The sequence below is a fragment of the Mercenaria mercenaria genome, chromosome 3, assembly GCF_021730395.1.
Source record: "Mercenaria mercenaria strain notata chromosome 3, MADL_Memer_1, whole genome shotgun sequence".
NCBI lineage: Eukaryota > Metazoa > Mollusca > Bivalvia > Venerida > Veneridae > Mercenaria > Mercenaria mercenaria.
Window position 1 is genome coordinate 23,565,485 of NC_069363.1, and position 20,277 is coordinate 23,585,761.

A 20,277-nucleotide genomic window follows, 5' to 3' on the forward strand; every position below is an offset into this window, starting at 1 on the left:
CCTTTTGACTTAGAATTTCATGTTAATTTTGATGCATTTTCACTATTATCTCTGTTATTTCACAAGGGATTTGATTCAAACTTCAAAAAAAATGTTGTTTTTTTTACTAGTAGAATTTCCGGTTCAAGTTGTGATGCACTTTTGCTGTATCTCCAGTATTACTAAATATATTTGATTAAAACTAAAAATAGTTGTTCCGAATTATTAGCCGCATGATATGAGTCATGGTGCATTACTTTTGCAGAAGTTTCCCATGAATAATGTTCCTTTTATACTGATTTAATGTTCTGAGACTTAAGCTATTGTCCAATATCTTCATCCACATTTGAGTCATTAAACACTCCAGCTACCTCAGATGTTCCCAATTTAACAATCCAGCATCAAAATAGTCAAGCATGCTGTCTCCTGTGCCAGCTCTTGTTTCTTCCCCACTTGGTACCTCGACAAGTTAAAACTACTGCGCATGCGCAATGCTATCTTCAAGCCCCATTAAGACCGAAAGTTGTTTTGTAAACACAGGTGAGGTATCATCATAAAACCTAAAATTATACAGCCTTATGAAACAGTAGTTTGTTGTAGACATGAAGAATAAACATCCAAATGATCCAGATGAAACAATTGCGTGAATAACGCTGAAATAAAGCAGTTATTACCTGTGTCCGGAAACTGGTCTCCTGTGCGGATACTGGTTCTTAACCAGTATATAACATTATAGTCTTTTGAAAAGAGGAGTGGTGTTTATTGGGTTTTTTTTTTTGGTTTTTTAAAAGGTACAAAAAGAAACAGTTCTTTTTTACAGTGCTTTTATAATAACTGAATGTTCAGTTGGTGAAAAATGATTTTTAAACTTCCTTATTAAAATTACAGTACTGCTAGTAGTATTTTAAATAATGGGAAAAGTTGATTTGGTAATTTTAATTTCTATATGAACTGTAGTATTTATGTCTCCCACCACATAGTGGTGTGGGAGACATATTGGTGTGTGTGTGTGTGTGTGTCTGTCACAAAGCTTGTCTGCACTCTAAGTCAAACATTTCTCATCCGATTTTCACCAAACTTGAACAAAATGTGTTTGACCGTCAGACCTCGGCCAAGTTCGATAACTAGCCAAATCGGTCCAGGCGTCTTGGAGTTATGGCCCTTGAATTACCAAAAATCGGGTCTTTTTACTCTTGTCCGCACTCTAATTCGAATATTTCTCATCCAATCTTCGCCAAACTTAAACGAAATGTGTTTGACCATGAGACCTCGGCCAAGTTTGATAACTAGCCAAATCGGTCCAGGCATTTTGGAGTTACGGCCCTTGAATTATCGAAAAATTTGCCTTTTTACTCATGTCCGCACTCTTAATCAAACATTTCTCATCCGATCTTCACCAAACTTGAACAAAATGTGTTTTACCATGAGACCTCGGCCAAGTTCGATAAAAAGCCAAATCGGTCCAGGCATTTTGGAGTTACGGCCCTTGAATTATCGAAAAATTGGCCTTTTTACTCTTGTACGCACTCTAAGTCAAACATTTCTCATCCGATCTTCACCAAACTTGAACAAAATGTGTTTGACCATGAGACCTCAGCCAAGTTCGATAACTAGCAAAACGGTCCAGGCATTTTAGAGTTACGGCCCTTGAATTACCGAAAAAATCTGTCTGTTTACTCTTGTCTGCTCTCTAAGTCGAACATTTCTCATCCGATCTTCACCAAACTTGAACAAAATGTGTTTGGCCATAAGACCTTTCCCAAGTTTGATAACTAGCCAAATCCGCCCAGGCACTTTAGATTTATGGCCCTTGAATTACTGATTGGATCCACTCATCCAGACCATCTAATTGGATCCACTCATCTAAAACATCTAGAGAAACTAACATTTTTCATAGGGGCAGTTTAAAAGCATCTCTAGTTGTACCATGTTTTGGACCATGTTTATGCCCCCCTTTATGCCCCCTTCGAAGAAGGTAGGGTATATTGTTTTGCAGATGTCGGTCGGTATGTCTGTCTGTCCATAGATCGATTGGTTTCCGGATGATAACTCGAGAACGCTTGGGCCTAGGATCATGAAAGTTGATAGGGAGATTGGTCATGACCAGCAGATAACCCCTATTGATTTTGAGGTCAGTTGCTCAAAAGTCAAGGTCACAGTGACCCGGAACAGTTAAACTGTTTCCGGATGATAACTCAAGAATGCTTGGGCCTAGGATCACGAAATTTGATAGGAATGTTTGTCATGACAAGTAGATGACCCCTATTGATTTTGAGGTCAGTTGCTCAAAGGTCAAGGTCACAGTGACCAGGAACAGTTAAATGGTTTCTGGATGATAACTCAAGAATACTTAGGCCTAGGATTTTGAAAGTTGATAGGAAGGTTGGTCATGACCAGCGATGACCCCTATTGATTTTGAGGTCAGTAGGTCAAAGGTCAAGATCACATTGACCAAGAACAGTAGAACTTTTTTTTCCAAATTACTGGAGAATACTTTGGTCTAAGATCACATTTGATTCAGAGTTTACTTATGATTGGTAAATGACCCATAATTATTTATTTGTGCAATTACTGAATGCATCAAGGGGGGCATTTCATGTTCTGCGAGCTCTTGTTCTTTCACATTCACTTCAGCAAAAACATACATGTTTTGAACTTAGTTTATTTTAATCCTGTAACATATGCACTACTTCTTAGGAGAAACACTGTCAGATAGTTAAAAAGTCAAGGTAGCTGCTATGAAATGACTTATTATAATCAGTAATTTGAAAGCATTCCTTTATTGTCCTAGAGTTTCTTGTCATTGGATCATATATGAAGAGTATTTTGTGTATAATTTGTTACCATGAATACTGTATGTATATTCCAGTGTCGTTTAAAGTTTTGTTCTGTGTGTAAGTCAAGATGGCACCAGGCAAAGTCATGTGATGAAGTTATAATGGAGGATCAAGGGTAACTAACTCAGCTAGTATTCAGTAATGTTTTCAGTGAGGAATTCAAGGTTCAGTTTTGAATTGCAGATTATGCTATCTGTTCTAATTTTTATTAAATGCCACAAATTCTGTTAAAAATGCAACATTGTAGTCAAGATTTATGCAGATCTTACATAACACGAATACACAAATAGGTAAAATTGAAACCAGTTGAAGAGTTTCATATTGAAGTCAAAATTCCTGACGTAGAAAGGTAAACAGTCAGGGTATGTGGAGATTTGACTTCCTCCACTTGAAGCTGTATAACTGAAGTATACATCCAGGGCTTAATGTACTTCATATCAGCATTGAAAAGCTATATAGAATGCTTTATCATACATATTTTCTTCCTGAAAACATACGTTATAAACAGTAAATGCATAGTCTTAAATAGATGCAGTTTTACAGTATTAGATTTGTTTGTCCAGCAATTATTGCTGCTAATGTGAAATGACAATATTGTAGAATTCCATTTAATTGTGTCGAGGAGTCAGAAATTAAACGATGTCCAGTGTGCCATGTCCCTATAGAGAGAAATGATGGTTGTGCTCAGATGATGTGTAAACGATGTAAACATGTTTTCTGTTGGTACTGTCTCACTTCTCTAGATGTAAGTATGAGTAATTTTCCCTTCCAGTTATAACTGTAAAGTCATTATTGTTTGGTTAGAAGTTTTATATAAAGTTTGTTTCGTATCAATCCACAAAATTAAATCTCAAAGAATATAAAATTTCCAATAACTTCATTTTCAAAATTAAATTCCATGAACCAAGAAATTATGTTATGTCTCCCCCTATGGTGGGGGGAGACATATTGTTTTGGCCCTGTCCGTCCATCAGTCCATCACACTAGAGCCTTCAAACTTCATAGGGTGGTAGAGCTTATGGAATAGAAGACTCCTATTGATTTTGGGATGACTCCATCAAAGGTCACAGGTGCCTTAACATGGAAAACTGTTTTCGATCAATAACTTGAGAACCAATTGACCCAGAATTTTGAAACATTGTTGGATGATTGGACATGCTGAGTAGATGACCCCTATTCATTTTGGGGTCACAGGGGCCAGAATCTGTCACACTTCATTTCCAATCAATAACTTGAGAACCATCTGACGTAGAACCTTGAAACTTCTTAGGGTGATTAGGCTTATGGAGTAGATGACCCCTATTGTTTTTTGAGTCATTCCGTTAAAGGTCAAGGTTACAGGGGCCTGAACATGGAAAACTGTTTCCGGTCAATAACTTGAGAACTACTGGACCTAGAATGTAGACTTCATAGGGTGACTGGACATGCAGAGCAGATGACCCCTATTGATTTATGGGTCACTTTATTAAAGGTCAAGGTCACCGGGGCCTGAACAGGGAAAACCGTTTCTGACCAATAACTCAAGAACAGCCTGACCCAGAATGTTGAAATTTTGTAGGATGATTGGGCATACAAAGTAGATGACCCCTATAGATTTTAGGATCACCCAATCAAAGGTCAAGGTCACAGGGGCCAAAACATGGACAACTGTTTTCAATCTATAACTTGAGAACCACTTGACCCAGAACATTTGAAACTTCATAGAATGATTGGACATGCTGAGTAGATGATCCCTATTGCATTTCAGTCACTATGTCAACCATCAGTGTCTCTTTGATTTTCGCCCCTGTCCTCTATTTTCTTGCCTATTATTACTATGCTTTAGGGGAGACATGCGCTTTTCTACAAAGTTCTAACAAAACTACTTTGTAACTTTCTTTCACAATTCACATAGTTTAGGAAAGCAGGATATAATAATTGATGGTTATATCTGCCCAGCCATAGAATAGAATTAAATTGAATTGTGTGTCTAGAACACCATGGAAATACCTTAATCTGATTCATTCAGTAGATTTATGTAGCATACTTTGGTTTTTTTTATGGCTATAACAGCATTGGAAAGAACACTAAGATGTCTGTACTTCTATAATTTTAATTAAAACTTATTTTATAATTTAGGATGATTTTTTGTTACGGCACTATGACAAGGGACCATGCAAAAACAAGTTGGGACATTCCCGGGCATCTGTGATATGGCACAGGACACAAGTAAATATTCTTTGTTACTTTTAGCTGACTTTCAGTACTTGTGTATTTGTCATCTAGTTCTAAACAAACTGGATTATTAGGTTTACCACTCAGAAATGTTTGCACCTTTCAAAGTTGCATAGGTTAGATCAAGCCATATTTATGCCAGCATGAGCATGAGGTAAATGGCCTATAGATTTTCCAGGTTTGTCCCACTGAACTAACAGTTCCAGCCAGTACAGAAAGTCAACCATGATCTGTACATTTACGTCAGGGAATTGTTGAATGCTTTTGACTACTTTAAACCAGGAAATAGATTTCCATAAAACTGATGGTTCTGTCGTTAAACTTGCATAAAGGTGAAGAAACTATGGTACTGTATGATATGGTATGATAACAACAGTATACATATATCACATGCATTTGAGTGTGTTGGCTGATATTATGAACCTGAGAAATATAATGTCAGCTGAGGCAATGTTACATTTTTAGCTCACCTGAGCAATGCTCAGGTGAGTTATTGTGACCGTTCAATGTCCGGCGTCTGTCTGTCGTCTCTCATCTGTCAACATTTAGCTTGTGTATGCGATAGAGGCTGTATTTTTCAACTGATCTTTATGAAATTTGGTCAGAATGATAACCTTGATGAAATCTAGGCCAAGTTCGAAAATGGATCATCAGGGATCAAAAACTAGGTCAATAGGTCAAATCAAAGAAAAACCTTTTGTATGCAATAGAGACTGTATTTTTCAATTGATCTTCATGAAATTTGGTCAGAATGATTGCCTTGATAAAATCTAGGTGGAATTCGAATATAGGTCATCCTGGGTCAAAAACTAGGTCACTAGGTCAAATCAAAGAAAAACCTTGTGTATGCGATAGAGGCTGTATTTTTAGCTCACCTGTCACAAAGTCACGTGACAAGGTGAGCTATTGTGACCACTTGATGTCCGTCGTGCGTTGTGCGTCGTCCGTCAACAGTTCCTAAAAAAAAATCTTCTTGAAAACCACTGGGCAGAATTACACCAAACTTCACAGGAATGATCCTTGGGTGGCCCCCTTTCAAAATTGTTCAAAGAATTGAATTCCATGCAGAACTCTTGTTGCCATGGCAACCGAAAGGAAAAACTTTAAAAATCTTCTTCTCAAAAACCAGAAGCCCTAGAGCTTAGGTATTTGGTGTGAAGCATTGCCTAGTGGACCTCTACCAAATTTGTTCAAATCATGACCCCGGGGTCAAAATTGACCCCCCCCCCCCCCCCCCCCAGGGGTCACTTGATTTTACATAGGAAAATCTTTAAAAAATCTTCTTCTCAAAAACCAGAAGCCCTAGAGCTTAGATATTTGACTTGTAGCATTGCCTAGTGGACCTCTACCAAATTTGTTCAAATCATGGCCCCGGAGTCAAAATTGACCCCGCCCCAGGGTTCACTTGATTTTACATAGATTTCTATAGAAAAATCTTCAAAAAATTTTAAAAAATAAACCAGAAGGCCTAGAGCTTAGATATTTCACATGTAGCATTGCCTAGTGGACCTCTACAAAATTTATTCAAATCATGACCCCCGGGATCACTTGATTTTACATAGGAAAATCTTCAAAATTTTTCTAAAAATAAACCAGAAGGCCTAGAGCTTACATATTTCACATGTAGCATTGCCTACTGGACCTCTACAAAATTTGTTCAAAGCATGACCCCCGGGGTCAAAATTGACCCCGCCCCAGGGGTCACTTGATTTTACATAGGAAAAAATTCTAAAAATAAACTAGAAGGCCTAGATCTTAGATATTTGACATGTAGCAATGCCTAGTAGACTTCTACAAAATTTGTTAAAATCATGACACCCCTCCCCCCCCCGGGGTCAAATTGACCCCGCCCCATGGGGTTACTTGATTGTATATAGACAAATTTTCTAAAAATAAACCAGAAGGCCTAGAGCTTAGATATTTGACCTGTAGCATTGCTTAGTGGACCTCTACAAAATTTGTTCAAATCTTGACACCCCCCCCCCCGGGTCAAATTGACCCAGCCCCAGGGGTTACTTGATTGTACATAGGGAAATCTTCATAAATTTGCTAAAAATAAACAAGAAAGCCTAGATCTTAGATATTTGATATGTAACATTGCCTAGTAGACTTCTACAAACTTTGTTCAAATCATGACCTCGGGGTAAAATTGGCCTCGCCCCAGGGGTTACTTCATTGTACATCCGAAAGTGACCCCAGGGGTCACTTGATTTTACATAGGAAAATCTTAAAAAATCTTCTTCTCAAAAACCAGAAGCCCTAGAGCTTAGATATTTGACATGTAGCATTGCTTAGTGGACCTCTACAAAATTTGTTCAAATCTTGACCCCCCAGGGTCAAATTGACCCAGCCCCAGGGGTTACTTGATTGTACATAGGGAAATCTTCATAAATTTACTAAAAATAAACAAGAAGGCCTAGATCTTAGATATTTGATATGTAACATTGCCTAGTAGACTTCTACAAACTTTGTTCAAATCATGACCCCGGGGGAAAATTGGCCTCGCCCCAGGGGTTACTTCATTGTACATCGGAAAATCTTCCAAAAAATTTCTAAAAATCATCAGTTTGACATTTGAAACATGTAGCTCATATGACTCAGGTGAGCGATCCAGGGTCATCATGACCCTCTTGTTATATTCGTCTGATGGTTCTTGTAAACATTGCAAAATTATTCCCTTGATCTAACAATGACTGTTGTCAATTATTGATGTATCGAGGGTAAATTATATTGGAAATTTATTTTCTGGGTTAATTGTTTTTTGATACAGGTGATTTAAATATTTGTTATATATTGTTTGCAGGTTATAGGTATCTTTGCTGGTTTTGGAGTTCTGTTACTTGTTGCCTCACCATTCCTGTTACTAGCAGCGCCCTGCATTTTGTGCTGTAAATGCAAAGTGTGCAAGTGTTGTGAAGATGATGATGGGGAACCAACATCCACCTGACCATGTCATGTGACTTTATTCATCCAATCAGGTTTGCCTTGGCTGCATTGTATGACTTGATGGAAGTGTGTCATGTGAGAGCAGTACAGACATAGAGACAACAACCAGCTTACAATACCTGAACACACATTATCACCAGTTGAAAACCACCAGTTTTATTATTGTAATGTAAAATGCATACATTTGTGTCTTGGGAAAAAAACACCCTGTGATTCTAAGTCTAGTTTTTGAATCTAAACTTTTGTCAGTTTTTAAAAGTGATGACAAACATTTAAACTCATGCCAAATTGATACATATGTCATGAAGATACTGGTGTCATTGTGTATATAGTGATGTCAAATGTATTTTGTGCTTTTAAATGCGTTCTGACTTACCTGTGATCAGTGTATTGTGACATCTTTTGTCAGTTACCTGTGGTTGCAACCACTATTGTGAGTCACATTGGTCAGAGTGTTGTGATCTCTATTGTTTGTCACAGGTGTGCAGTGAGAGTGTTGTGACCACTATTGTAAGTCACAATCTAGTCCCTACATTCCAGTCAGTAGATAGAAAAAAGACAACCACTTAAAAGTGTGTATATCATCTGTATATATTCCAAAATTGTATTTATCATGTTTCTTTACAAACCATCACTTATTGATGAAATACTTATTTAAGATATGTGTAAAGATAAGATAGTTATGTTGTTATTAATTGGTTATTAAGTTTTTTTGTACTGTGAAGACTGAACGACACCTTATTCTATTTTTGGCTTATTTGAAGCAGAGGTTCTGGGTGAACTGTTGGTACAGGAGGATGGTCCAGTGTCAACATTTTCTCTTTAAAAATCTCCCTGAAACTATTGATTAGAATTACACCAAATTTTGTAGCATTCTGGCAAAGTACCATCTAAAGATTGTTCGAATGATTTCATTTGACCACTAAAAATAGAAAAAGCTTTATAATTATGATTTTATCTCATGAACAACTTGATGGATGTTCATCAAACTTGGTCTGCAGCATTCTTGTAAGGTCCTTTCATATATTTGGCTAAATAGGGGCACTTGTCTCTTTTCTTTTTAAAGGCTGCCACAGCTAAGAATTTAAAAATCTTTCCACAACTTCTCATGAACCACTTGATGAATCAAACTTGATCTGTAGCATTCTTGTATGGACCTCGCTCAAGTTTGTTCAAATGGTTCCACCTGACTATTTTGAGGTGTGCTGGGTCTTAAAGCATCCTTGTTAAACTTTTTTCAAGTTTGTTCCAATTTTAGGGTCTAATGGAATTGAAAATTATTATAGAGAAACCTTTAAACTACCTTTTCTTGTGTTTCTGTTTATAAGATTAAGAAAATATCCATCCTGTAATTTCTGTTGATATTTCTGACATAAAGTCTTGACTCAGCTGATATTCACCTCATTTTCAGCTGCAGATCTGAAAGTTTTTCCATAATTGTAAGTCATATAAGAGGTCAGATTGCCCCTATATTGATGTATACATGCATAATTTTGAAGGTTAATATTAATTGAGGATTTACTGGTTGATATTTCTTCCTGGCATCGGTATCGGAGTCACACCTTTGTTCAAGTTTGGCATGCAAGTATGTATAGCTATCATTTAAAGGCAAATAGCTTTGAAACTTATTTTTTCTTTTTCTAGCTCAGTTACCAACCACACTGGGTCAAGTCCCATATCTCTGACATGTATTTTGGCCAAATTTTGCCCCCTTTTGGACTTAGAAATCCTTTACATGCAAGTTTCTATCTCAAAAAATAATGCAGGTACTGGATTGAGAATCTATAGATATTTTAACATTTAGGGTAATATTCCTGCTTCTGGGTCAGCAGTTTGACTAGTCAAGCATTAGCTGTCTTACGGACAGCTCTTGCTGTTTCTTGTGCTTGTAAGAATTTTCAACCCAATATTAGCATTCAAAAAGTTGTTCTATAGGAAAAAATTGTGTACTGTGTTGTTGCATTGTCAGCTTCATCTACATTGTTCATCTAAATTGAAAATGTTCTTTCCTAACTTTATATATCAGTAATATGTCTACACAAAATGTATAGTGTAAGTGACATTTTATTTTTCCCAGAAAAAAACACACGCACAAATATAGAATTATCTGCAGTAACATGTGAGTACTTCAGGAATAACATTTAAAGTGGTCAGTCAGATTTTGGTCATGTAGTGGACTTGACTGCATGAAACTTTGAACATCTTAGATATATTTAGTTATTCTCAAAATCTGAGTTTTCTGACCTGGTTTTCCAACTAAGATAGGACTTTTAAGCATTAAATAAATTTGACTTATTATTCGTTAAACATTTTTTGCATAAGAATTGATTGGGATATAAGAACATTTTACATACTTGTCAAAAACTTTTTGAAAATGAAAATGGTATGTATAGCAACAGTTTGATAGAAATACATGGCAGCAATTCAACAGAAATACAATTTCCTAAAATTTTGATTATCTCCCTTTCGCAGGATTGAAAATAAGTTGATTCTAAAGCTTCAGGTAATTTTAAAACTTGCCTCTCCTTATTAAAATCAAAAGAAGTACTCAGCTGTTAAAATATTTTCACCTTTAAAGGAAGTAAGTAAACAAAAAATTAGATGGCAGTTAAACATACATTTCTTACTTGGATCTAAGTCTGTGTTACAGGCCTTTTTGTTCCTGTAATAAATCTAACAGAATAAATGAAAAAGTGAAAACTGTTATAAAAATGTTGCTTTAAATAAGCTAGACAACTTTTAATCAGTTGTGATACACAAGTAGGAAAATGGCACTGCAATGATATAGAAATTTTAAAAGCATGTTGCTTGCAATACCTCTACCTTTATTGAAGAAATTTATAGATAATATATTTTAAGAAATGTTCTTTATTGATCCAAGATCCCTACATGTTTTCTAGGGGAAAATGTGCATTTATGAATTGTATAGTTGATGCTGAATTTTGAAGATGTTTTTAGCTCACCTGTCACAAAGTGACAAGGTGAGCTTTTGTGATCGCGCGGTGTCCGTCGTCCGTCCGTGCGTCCGTCCGTAAACTTTTGCTTGTGACCACTCTAGAGGTCACATTTTTCATGGGATCTTTATGAAAGTTGGTCAGAATGTTCATCTTGATGTTATCTAGGTCAAGTTCGAAACCGGGTCACGTGCCCTCAAAAACTGGGTCAGTAGGTGTAAAAATAGAAAAACCTTGTGACCTCTCTAGAGGCCATATATTTCACAAGATCTTCATGAAAATTGGTCAGAATGTTCATCTTGATGATATCTAGGTCAAGTTCGAAACTGGGTCACGTGCCTTCAAAAACTAGGTCAGTAGGTCTAAAAATAGAAAAACCTTGTGACCTCTCTAGAGGCCATATTTTTCACAAGATCTTCATGAAAATTGGTCAGAACGTTCACCTTGATGATATCTAGGTCATGTTCGAAACTGGGTCACGTGCCCTCAAAAACTAGGTCAGTAGGTCAAATAATAGAAAAACCTTGTGCCCTCTCTAAAGGCCATATTTTTCATGGGATCTGTATGAAAATTGGTCTGTATGTTCATCTTGATGATATCTAGGTCAAGTTCGAAACTGGGTCACGTGCGGTCAAAAACTAGGTCAGTAGGTCTAAAAATAGAAAAACCTTGTGACCTCTCTAGAGGCCATATATTTCATGAGATCTTGATGAAAATTGGTCAGAATGTTTACCTTGATGATATCTAGGTCAAGTTCGAAAGTGGGTCACGTGCCGACAAAAACTAGGTCAGTAGGTCAAATAATAGAAAAACCTTGTGACCTCTCTAGAGGCCATATTTTTCATGGGATCTGTATGAAAGTTGGTCTGAATGTTCATCATGATGGTATCTAGGTCAAGTTCAAAAGTGGGTCACGTGCCTTCAAAAACTAAGTCAGTAGGTCAAATAATAGAAAAACCTTGTGACCTCTCTAAAGACCATATTTTTCATGGGATCTGTATCAAAATTGGTCTGAATGTTCATCTTGATGATATCTAGGTCAAGTTTGAAACAGGGTCATGTGCGGTCAAAAACTAGGTCAGTAGGTCTAAAAATAGAAAAACCTTTTGACCTCTCTGGAGGCATATATTTCATGAGATCTTCATGAAAATTGGTCAGAATGTTCACCTTGATGATATCTAGGTCAAGTTCGAAAGTGGGTCACGTGCGGACAAAAACTAGGTCAGTAGGTCAAATAATAGAAAAACCTTGTGACCTCTCTAGAGGCCATATTTTTCATGGGATCTGTATGAAAGTTGGTCTGAATGTTCATCTTGATGATATCTAGGTCAAGTTCGAAACAGGGTCATGTGCGGTCAAAAACTAGGTCAGTAGGTCTAAAAATAGAAAAAACTTGTGACCTCTCTAGAGGCCATACTTGTGAATGGATCTCCATAAAAATTGGTGAGAATGTTCACCTTGATGATATCTAGTCAAGTTTGAAACTGGGTCATGTGCCGTCAAAAACTAGGTCAGTAGGTCAAATAATAAAAAAACCTTTTGACCTCTCTAGAGGCCATACTTTTCATGGGATCTGTATGAAAGTTGGGCAGAATGTTCATCTTGATGATATCTAGGTCAAGTTCAAAAGTGGGTCAACTGCGGTCAAAAACTAGGTCAGTAGGTCTAAAATTATTAAAATCTTTTGACCTCTCTAGAGGCCATATTTTTCAATGGCTCTTCATGAAAATTGATCTGAATGTTCACCTTGATGCTATCTAGGTCAGTTTCGAAACTGGGTCACTTGCGGTCAAAAACTAGGCCAGTAGGTATAAAAATAGAAAAACCTTGTTACCTCTCTAGAGGCCATATTTTTCATGAGATCTTCATGAAAATTAGTGAGAATGTTCACCTTGATGATATCTAGGTAAAGTTCAAAAGAGCATCACGTACCTTCGAAAACTAGGTCAATAGGTCAAATTATTGAAAAACCTTGTGACCTCTCTAGAGACCATATTTTTCAATGGATCTTCATGAAAATTGGTCAGAATTTTTATCTTGATAATATCTAGGTCAAGTTCAAAACTGGGTCACATGAGCTCAAAAACTAGGTCACTATGTCAAATAATAGAAAAAACGATGGGTCATGTGGGAAGAGGTGAGCGATTCAGGACCATCATGGTCCTCTTGTTTTAACAACATGCCAGACATTACAGCAGTATATTTTTTTTTCTAGAATGATATAGAATTTCTATATAGCTAATAGGCAGTATGAAAAACACAGACATACCCACTGCTGAACTAGACAGCAAAGGGATAAAAGATGAAAGGGCAAGGCATACCTGACAATGAGTTAATTTCATATGAAAGCCACCCTCAGGCTTTTCATAATGCTGAAAGAATTTTTAAAATCGGACCACGACTGAAAAAGATATGGAAACAAGATGGCCACCCTATTGATCAAATTTTTAAATGCTCATAACTTACTCATTTTTAAGCGGATTTTGAAAATTCTTTCACTTCTTTAAATGATTTATGAAATTCTAGAAGACAGAATTTACATAAGAAAACATTGCCTTTCCCTTGAAGTTTAGGTCTTATTTAGACAAGTCTGACAAAAACATTAAACTTTCCATGATTTTACTTCACACCTTGTTCCCTGAATGTCTTTGAGAAGGCCTGTTGATAATAGTTTCAAAATTGGCACCATGAACTACTTAATTACAAGAAGCCTTGTTCAAAAGGACAGTGTAAATGTCGCATTCAGTGTTTAAATATGTCAAAATTGTACAGCAAGTTAAATTTTGCCACTGTTTATATTACAAAATAATTTTTTTAATAAACTTAGAGGATAATGCAGTAAACTAAAGATGAGATTAATCGAAACAGTCTGTGATGTTTTAAATAATTTATTTCCCTAATAAATAAAGGAAACCAAATCTGGGTGTTATTCTTCAACACATTCACTATTTTATGTCACAGTTATGATGACGTAGCCTTAAACTTCAGAGTGGTGTGCTGGAAAAGGAAAGGATATAGATAATAATTCTTGATAACATGTTAAAATCAAAATAATGTATCTCTAACAGTGATTTGTTCTCGAATAAACTTATTATTTGTCATCCAGAGGCGAATTATTTATCACTTAGGCTGTGCCCTTTTGATATAATTTCTTTGCATCTGAATGATTTTGTTCAACAACAAATCACAGTTTGGGATATATTATTTCTTAAATAGCTTGGAACATGATTTTCTGCTAACAGTGTTGGTTGGTTTGTTGTTGTTTTTTTCCAGTTCAGTGTAAAGTGTAGAAATGCTTTATATCGGTACAGTGTCAGTGATAGGTGTTGTGCAATAATGATGATAGCTTATATTTTGATGACTAATTGTAAAGAGTGCAAATATTTTGCTCACTCCTGCTATATATGTTCTGTTCTGTTCTGTTATGATCTGCTATTTAAGTACTGATAACCAGTTTTATCAGCTAGATAAGGTTGCATCAGTTATACTGCCATATTTTTCGCACAAAACTATGATTATAATTATATCCATTGTTTATTACTGTTCTTTCCTGACGAAAGTATGTAGCCAAAATGTTGGCATATTAGTAAATTGACTGCGTGTTTGATTTTTATCCACTACATTATTGTTGATAAACCATAATTCATCAAAACCTATTGTTACTAATAATGGAAGTATCTGAACTGTCAATCAAACTTTGCTATCAGTATTAACGGATAAGAATAGATTTGTTCTGTAAAATTTCAGACTGAAGCAATATGATTGGATTTGTTACATTGCATTAAATACCCATGTGAATGTTTTAAATAGATTAATAATTCTTTGTTATGAGAAAAGTGAATGAAAAAGCACAATGTACATTTTCTAATTTGATGCTTGAGATTTTTCTCCAATTCAGATACACCATTTGACTTGAAAAATTGAGTGCCGATTTTTGTTAAAAGAAATTTACGTGATGTGGTAAAACTTTCACTTTTTTAGCTCACATGTCACAAAGTGACAATGTGAGCTTTTGTGATCACGCAGCGTCCGTCGTCCGTGCGTGCGTGCGTCCGTGCGTCCGTGCGTGCGTGCGTAAACTTTTGCTTGTGACCACTCTAGAGGTCACATTTTTCATGGGATCTTTATGAAAGTTGGTCAGAATGTTTATCTTGATGATAACTAGGTCAAGTTCGAAACTGGGTCAACTGCGATCAAAAACTAGGTCAGTAGGTCAAATAATAAAAAAACCTTGTGACCTCTCTAGAGGCCATATTTTTCATGGGATCTGTATGAAAGTTGGTCAGAATGTTTATCTTGATGATATCTAGGTCAAGTTCGAAACTGGGTCAACTGCGATCAAAAACTAGGTCAGTAGGTCAAATAATAAAAAAACCTTGTGACCTCTCTAGAGGCCATATTTTTCATGGGATCTGTATGAAAGTTGGTCAGAATGTTCATCTTGATGATATCTAGGTCAAGTTCGAAACTGGGTCAACTGCGATCAAAAACTAGGTCAGTAGGTAAAATAATAAAAAAACCTTGTGACCTCTCTAGAGGCCATATTTTTCATGGGATCTGTATGAAAGTTGGTCAGAATGTTCATCTTGATGATATCTAGGTCAAGTTCGAAACTGGGTCATGTGCCGTCAAAAACTAGGTCAGTAGGTCAAATAATAAAAAAACATTGTGACCTCTCTAGAGGCCATATTTTTCATGGGATCTGTATGAAAGTTGGTCAGAATGTTCATCTTGATGATATCTAGGTCAAGTTCGAAACTGGGTCAACTGCGATCAAAAAGAAGGTCAGTAGGTCAAATAATAAAAAAACCTTGTGACCTCTCTAGAGGCCATATTTTTCATGGGATCTGTATGAAAGTTGGTCAGAATGTTCATCTTGATGATATCTAGGTCAAGTTCGAAACTGGGTCAACTGCGGTCAAAAACTAGGTCAGTAGGTCTAAAAATAGAAAAACCTTGTGACCTCTCTAGAGGCCATACTTGTGAATGGATCTTCATGAAAATTGGTTAGAGTGTTCACCTTGATGATATCTAGGTCAGTTTCGAAACTGGGTCACGTGCCTTCAATAACTAGGTCAGTAGGTCAGATAACAAAAAAACCTTGTGACCTTTCTAGAGGCCATATTTTTAATGGGATCTGTATGAAAATTGGTCAGAATTTTTATCTTGATGATATCTAGGTCAAGTTCGAAACTTGTTCAACTGTGGTCAAAAACTAGGTCAGTAGGTCTAAAAATAGAAAAACCTTGTGACCTCTCTAGAGGCCATACTTTTCAACGGATCTTCATGAAAATAAGTCAGAATGTTCACCTTGATGATATCTAGGTCTTGTTCGAAACTTGGTCAGTGTTTTTAATAACTAGGTCAGTAGGTCAAATAGCTAAAAAGCCTTGTGACCTCTCTAGAGGCCATATTTTTCATGGGAACTATATGAAAATTGGTTTGAATGTTCATCTTGATGATATCTAGGTCAGGTTTGAAACTGGGTCAACTGCGGTCAAAAACTAGGTCAGTAGGTCTAAAAATAGAAAAACCTTGTGACCTCTCTAGAGGCCATACTTTTGAATGGATCTTCATGAAAATTGGTCAGAATGTTCACCTTGATGATATCTAGGTCTTGTTCGAAACTGGGTCACGTGCCTTCAATAACTAAGTCAGTAGGTCAAATAATAAAAAATCTTGTGACCTCTCTAGAGGCCATATTTTTCAGTGGATCTTCATGAAAATTGGTTAGAATTTTTATCTTGATGATATCTAGATCAGATTCAACACTGGGTCACATGAGCTCAAAAACTAGGTCACAATATCAAATAATAGAAAAAAACGACATCATACTCGGTTTAAAACTGGGTCATGTGGGGACAGGTGAGCGATTCAGGACCATCATGGTCCTCTTGTTTTAATTATTAATTATTACATGAGCTTTTAAGATAATTTTTTATTAGTAACAGAACCTATGTGATCATCATTTACTGATCAATTTGCAGATATCTCCAGTATTTTCATTCTGAGATTTTTTCACATTTAAACATTTGTCAATTATTTTTCACATTGTTATTAGGTCTCAGAGTTTGTGTCATTGATATATAATGTTTATCATGAGGTTGCATGATATTATTGCAGTTTAGGATTATTGGCTGTCCATTGCCCATCTGTCCACAATTTCAAAATGCCATTTTTTACCAAATTTCATAGGAATATACTTTCGATGGACCCCTTGCAGACTACCTCAAATTGCAGAATTCTGATTGCCATGGCAACCAAAAGATCTTCTTATAGAGCACTGGTCCAGTTTAAAGAGTTTATTCACAGCAATGTTTCTTTCTTCTCTTCAAAAAATGCTTGCCCCATTATATAATTTTCTTATTATTTTACTTTGGGACCCTCTATGAAAATTGTCCATTCAAGCTTTGAAACTCAGGTGAGCTATCTAGGGACACCATAGCCCTCATGTTTTGTTATTGTTTTTATTGACAGATTGCCACATCTCTTGCTTCTTTATTCTTGTGCTATGTTTTATATGTTTTCCAATCCTGCTGGCCAGGTTGGTATTCAGATACTGTGTCACAGCAGTTTTCATTCACAGTTACTCTTCTTCTCAAACATGATAAATTGAAGCTACAGGTAGCATTTACTGACATAAAAGGTGTGTAAAAAGTTTATTCCTGTTAGACAAATAGCTGTATAATCTTTAAATGGCTATATAATCTTACTGAGATGTAAAACAGATATAGAAATGTCATTGCTGTATGGAGAAAGTTTATGATCATGATACAGGCTTTATTACTGCACAAGGTAGATGTAAGTTTGGCTTGTTTCCTGTCATACAGGGTGCCCCAGAATATCTGTTACCATTTCAAACGCTTATAATTCTTAATTGGAGTAAACACCCTATATAAATGTTATATGACAACATTGTATACATAATAAAGTTTAATTTTGTGTGCATAATACTACAGAATATATTACACATACTGAAAATATCATGTAAGTCTATTTCAGCACATGTTTCACATGACGTCTCTTTTGTTAGCACAGGTGAGTTTTTGTGATTGCGCGATGTCAGGCGTCTGTCTGACGTCTATCAACATTTAGCTTGTGTATGCGGTAGAGGCTGTATTTTTCAGCTGATTTTCATAAAATTTTGTCAGAATGATTACCTTGATGTAATCTAGGCCAAGTTCGAAAATGGGTCATCTGGGGTCAAAAACTAGGTCACTAGGTCCAATCAAAGAAAAACCTTGTGTATGCGATAGAGGCTGTATTTTTCAATTGATCTTCATGAATGTTTGTCAGAATTATTACCTTGATGAAATCTAAGTCAAATTTGAAAATGGGTCATCTGGGATCAAAAACTAGGTCATTAGGTCATATCAAAGAAAAACCTTGTGTATGCGATAGAGGCTGTATTTTTCAATTGATCATGAATTTTTGTCAGAATAATTGCCTTGATGAATTCTAGGTCAGATTCGAATATGGGTCATCTGGGGTCAAAAACTAGGTCACTAGGTCAAATCAAAGAAAAACCTTATATATGCAATAGGGGCTGCATTTTACACCGGATCTTCATGAAATTTGATTAGAATGTTTGTCAGGATGAAATCTAGGTCGAGTTTGAATATGGGTCATCTAGGATCAAAAACTAGGTCACCCGTTCAAATTAAAGAAAAACCTTGTGTATGCAATAGGGGCTGCATTTTACTGCATTTTCAAAAAAATTTAGTCAGAATGATTGCCTTGATGAAATCTAGGTCAAGTTAGAATATTGGTCATCTGTGGTCAAAACTAGGTCACTAGGTCAAATCATAGAAAAACCTCGTGTATGCAATAGAGACTGGATTTTTTATGCCCCCAAAGGGAGGCATATTAGTTTTCAACTGTCCGTCCGTTCGTTTGTTCGTTCATCACGATAACTTTTTGCATGAAGGCACTTTACTCGCAAACCTCTGCACCCAGGACCTTCAAACTTCACTTGCTGATAGTATTTATTGAGTACACCACCCCTGCTGACTTTGGGGTTACCAGGTCAAAGGTCAAGGTCACAGGGGCCAACGTTAACTTTTTGCATGAAGGCACTTTACTCGCGAACCACTGCATCCAGGACCTTCACACTTCACATGCTGATAGTACTTATTGAGTACACCACCCATACTGACATTGCGGTCACCAGATCAAAGGTCAAGGTAACAGGGGCCAACGTTAACTTTTTGCATGAAGGCACTTTATTCACGAACCACTGCACCCAGGACCTTCAAACTTCACATGCTGATAGTACTTACTAGTACACCACCCCTACTGACTTTGGGGGTCACCAGATCAAAGGTCAAGGTCACCAGGTCAAAGGTCAAGGTGCTGCGGGGGCATTTGTCACCATTAGTGACAGTTCTTGTTCAGTTGATCTTCATGAAATTTGGTCAGAGTGATAGCCTTGATGAAATTAAGGTCAAGTTTGAATATGGGTCATTTGGGGTCAAAAACTAGGACGATAAGATAAATCAAATAAAGACGTTTTGTATGTGATAGAGGCTGTATTTTTCAATTGAGGTTCATGAAATTTGATCAGAATGAATGCCTTAATCAAATCTAGGTCAAGTTTGAATGTAGATCATCTTGGCTCAAAAACTAGGTCACTAGGTTAAATTGAAGAAAATACTTGTTTACACTTAACCCTTAGCCTGCTGCCGGCAAGTGATTATGCCTTTGCGACCAGTGCAGACCAAGATCAGCCTGCACATCTGTGCAGGCTGATCATGGTCTGCACTGTTCGCTATTCAGTCAGTAAATTTTCAGCGAACACCCGTTCGAATAATAAATGGTATTGCCCAGATTGAATGATGGACCAGTCCATTTTAGAAATTTAGCAGGCTAAGGGTTAAGAGACCACATTTTTGGTCCAATCTTAATGAAAATTGGTCAGAATATTTGTTTCCATGAAATCACTAGGTCAAACATGTTTACACTGTTATGGTTGTTTCTCAGGTGAGCGAATCTTGGCCCTCTTGTTTGATAATTACGTCGCGACGTGTTCTAAAATTGTTGATCATGGCGTGGCAAGTTTTAATGTTTATATGCCTGATTTCCTTTCTAATGTTCAACTTAACTTCTTGCACAGAACCTGGAAAAGGCTTGTACACTCTATCCTTCGAATATCCACCCGAGTAAAAGTCAAACAGACTCAAGTCTGGTGAGTGTGGTGGCCATGCATAATTGTCTTCATAGGAACGATCCTGTCTTTAAATGTCCTGCAGCCAGTTAAGAACAACTGCCGGGGTATGGGGTGTCGCCCCATCTTGTAACATCTCGGAAATATTTATTCCTTTTTGGTGTAGTGCTGGCATAAACTTGCG

At 36.6% G+C, this 20,277-nt stretch overlaps 1 protein-coding gene across 3 annotated transcripts in view; it reads left to right on the forward strand.

The window, feature by feature from the left end:
- The window catches only part of LOC123525884 (probable E3 ubiquitin-protein ligase RNF144A), a 64,747-nt gene extending 45,156 nt beyond the window's left edge, over positions 1-19,591 (forward strand). For all 3 annotated transcript variants that reach the window (XM_045305041.2, XM_053537996.1, XM_053537997.1), the window contains exons 6-9: positions 2,849-2,931; positions 3,417-3,561; positions 4,935-5,024; positions 7,834-19,591. In XM_045305041.2, the coding sequence (XP_045160976.2) occupies positions 2,849-2,931; positions 3,417-3,561; positions 4,935-5,024; positions 7,834-7,977 (462 nt within the window). In that variant the 3' untranslated portion in view covers positions 7,978-19,591. The remainder of the gene's footprint in view (positions 1-2,848; positions 2,932-3,416; positions 3,562-4,934; positions 5,025-7,833) is intronic.
- The last annotated feature ends 686 nt before the right edge of the window (positions 19,592-20,277 follow it).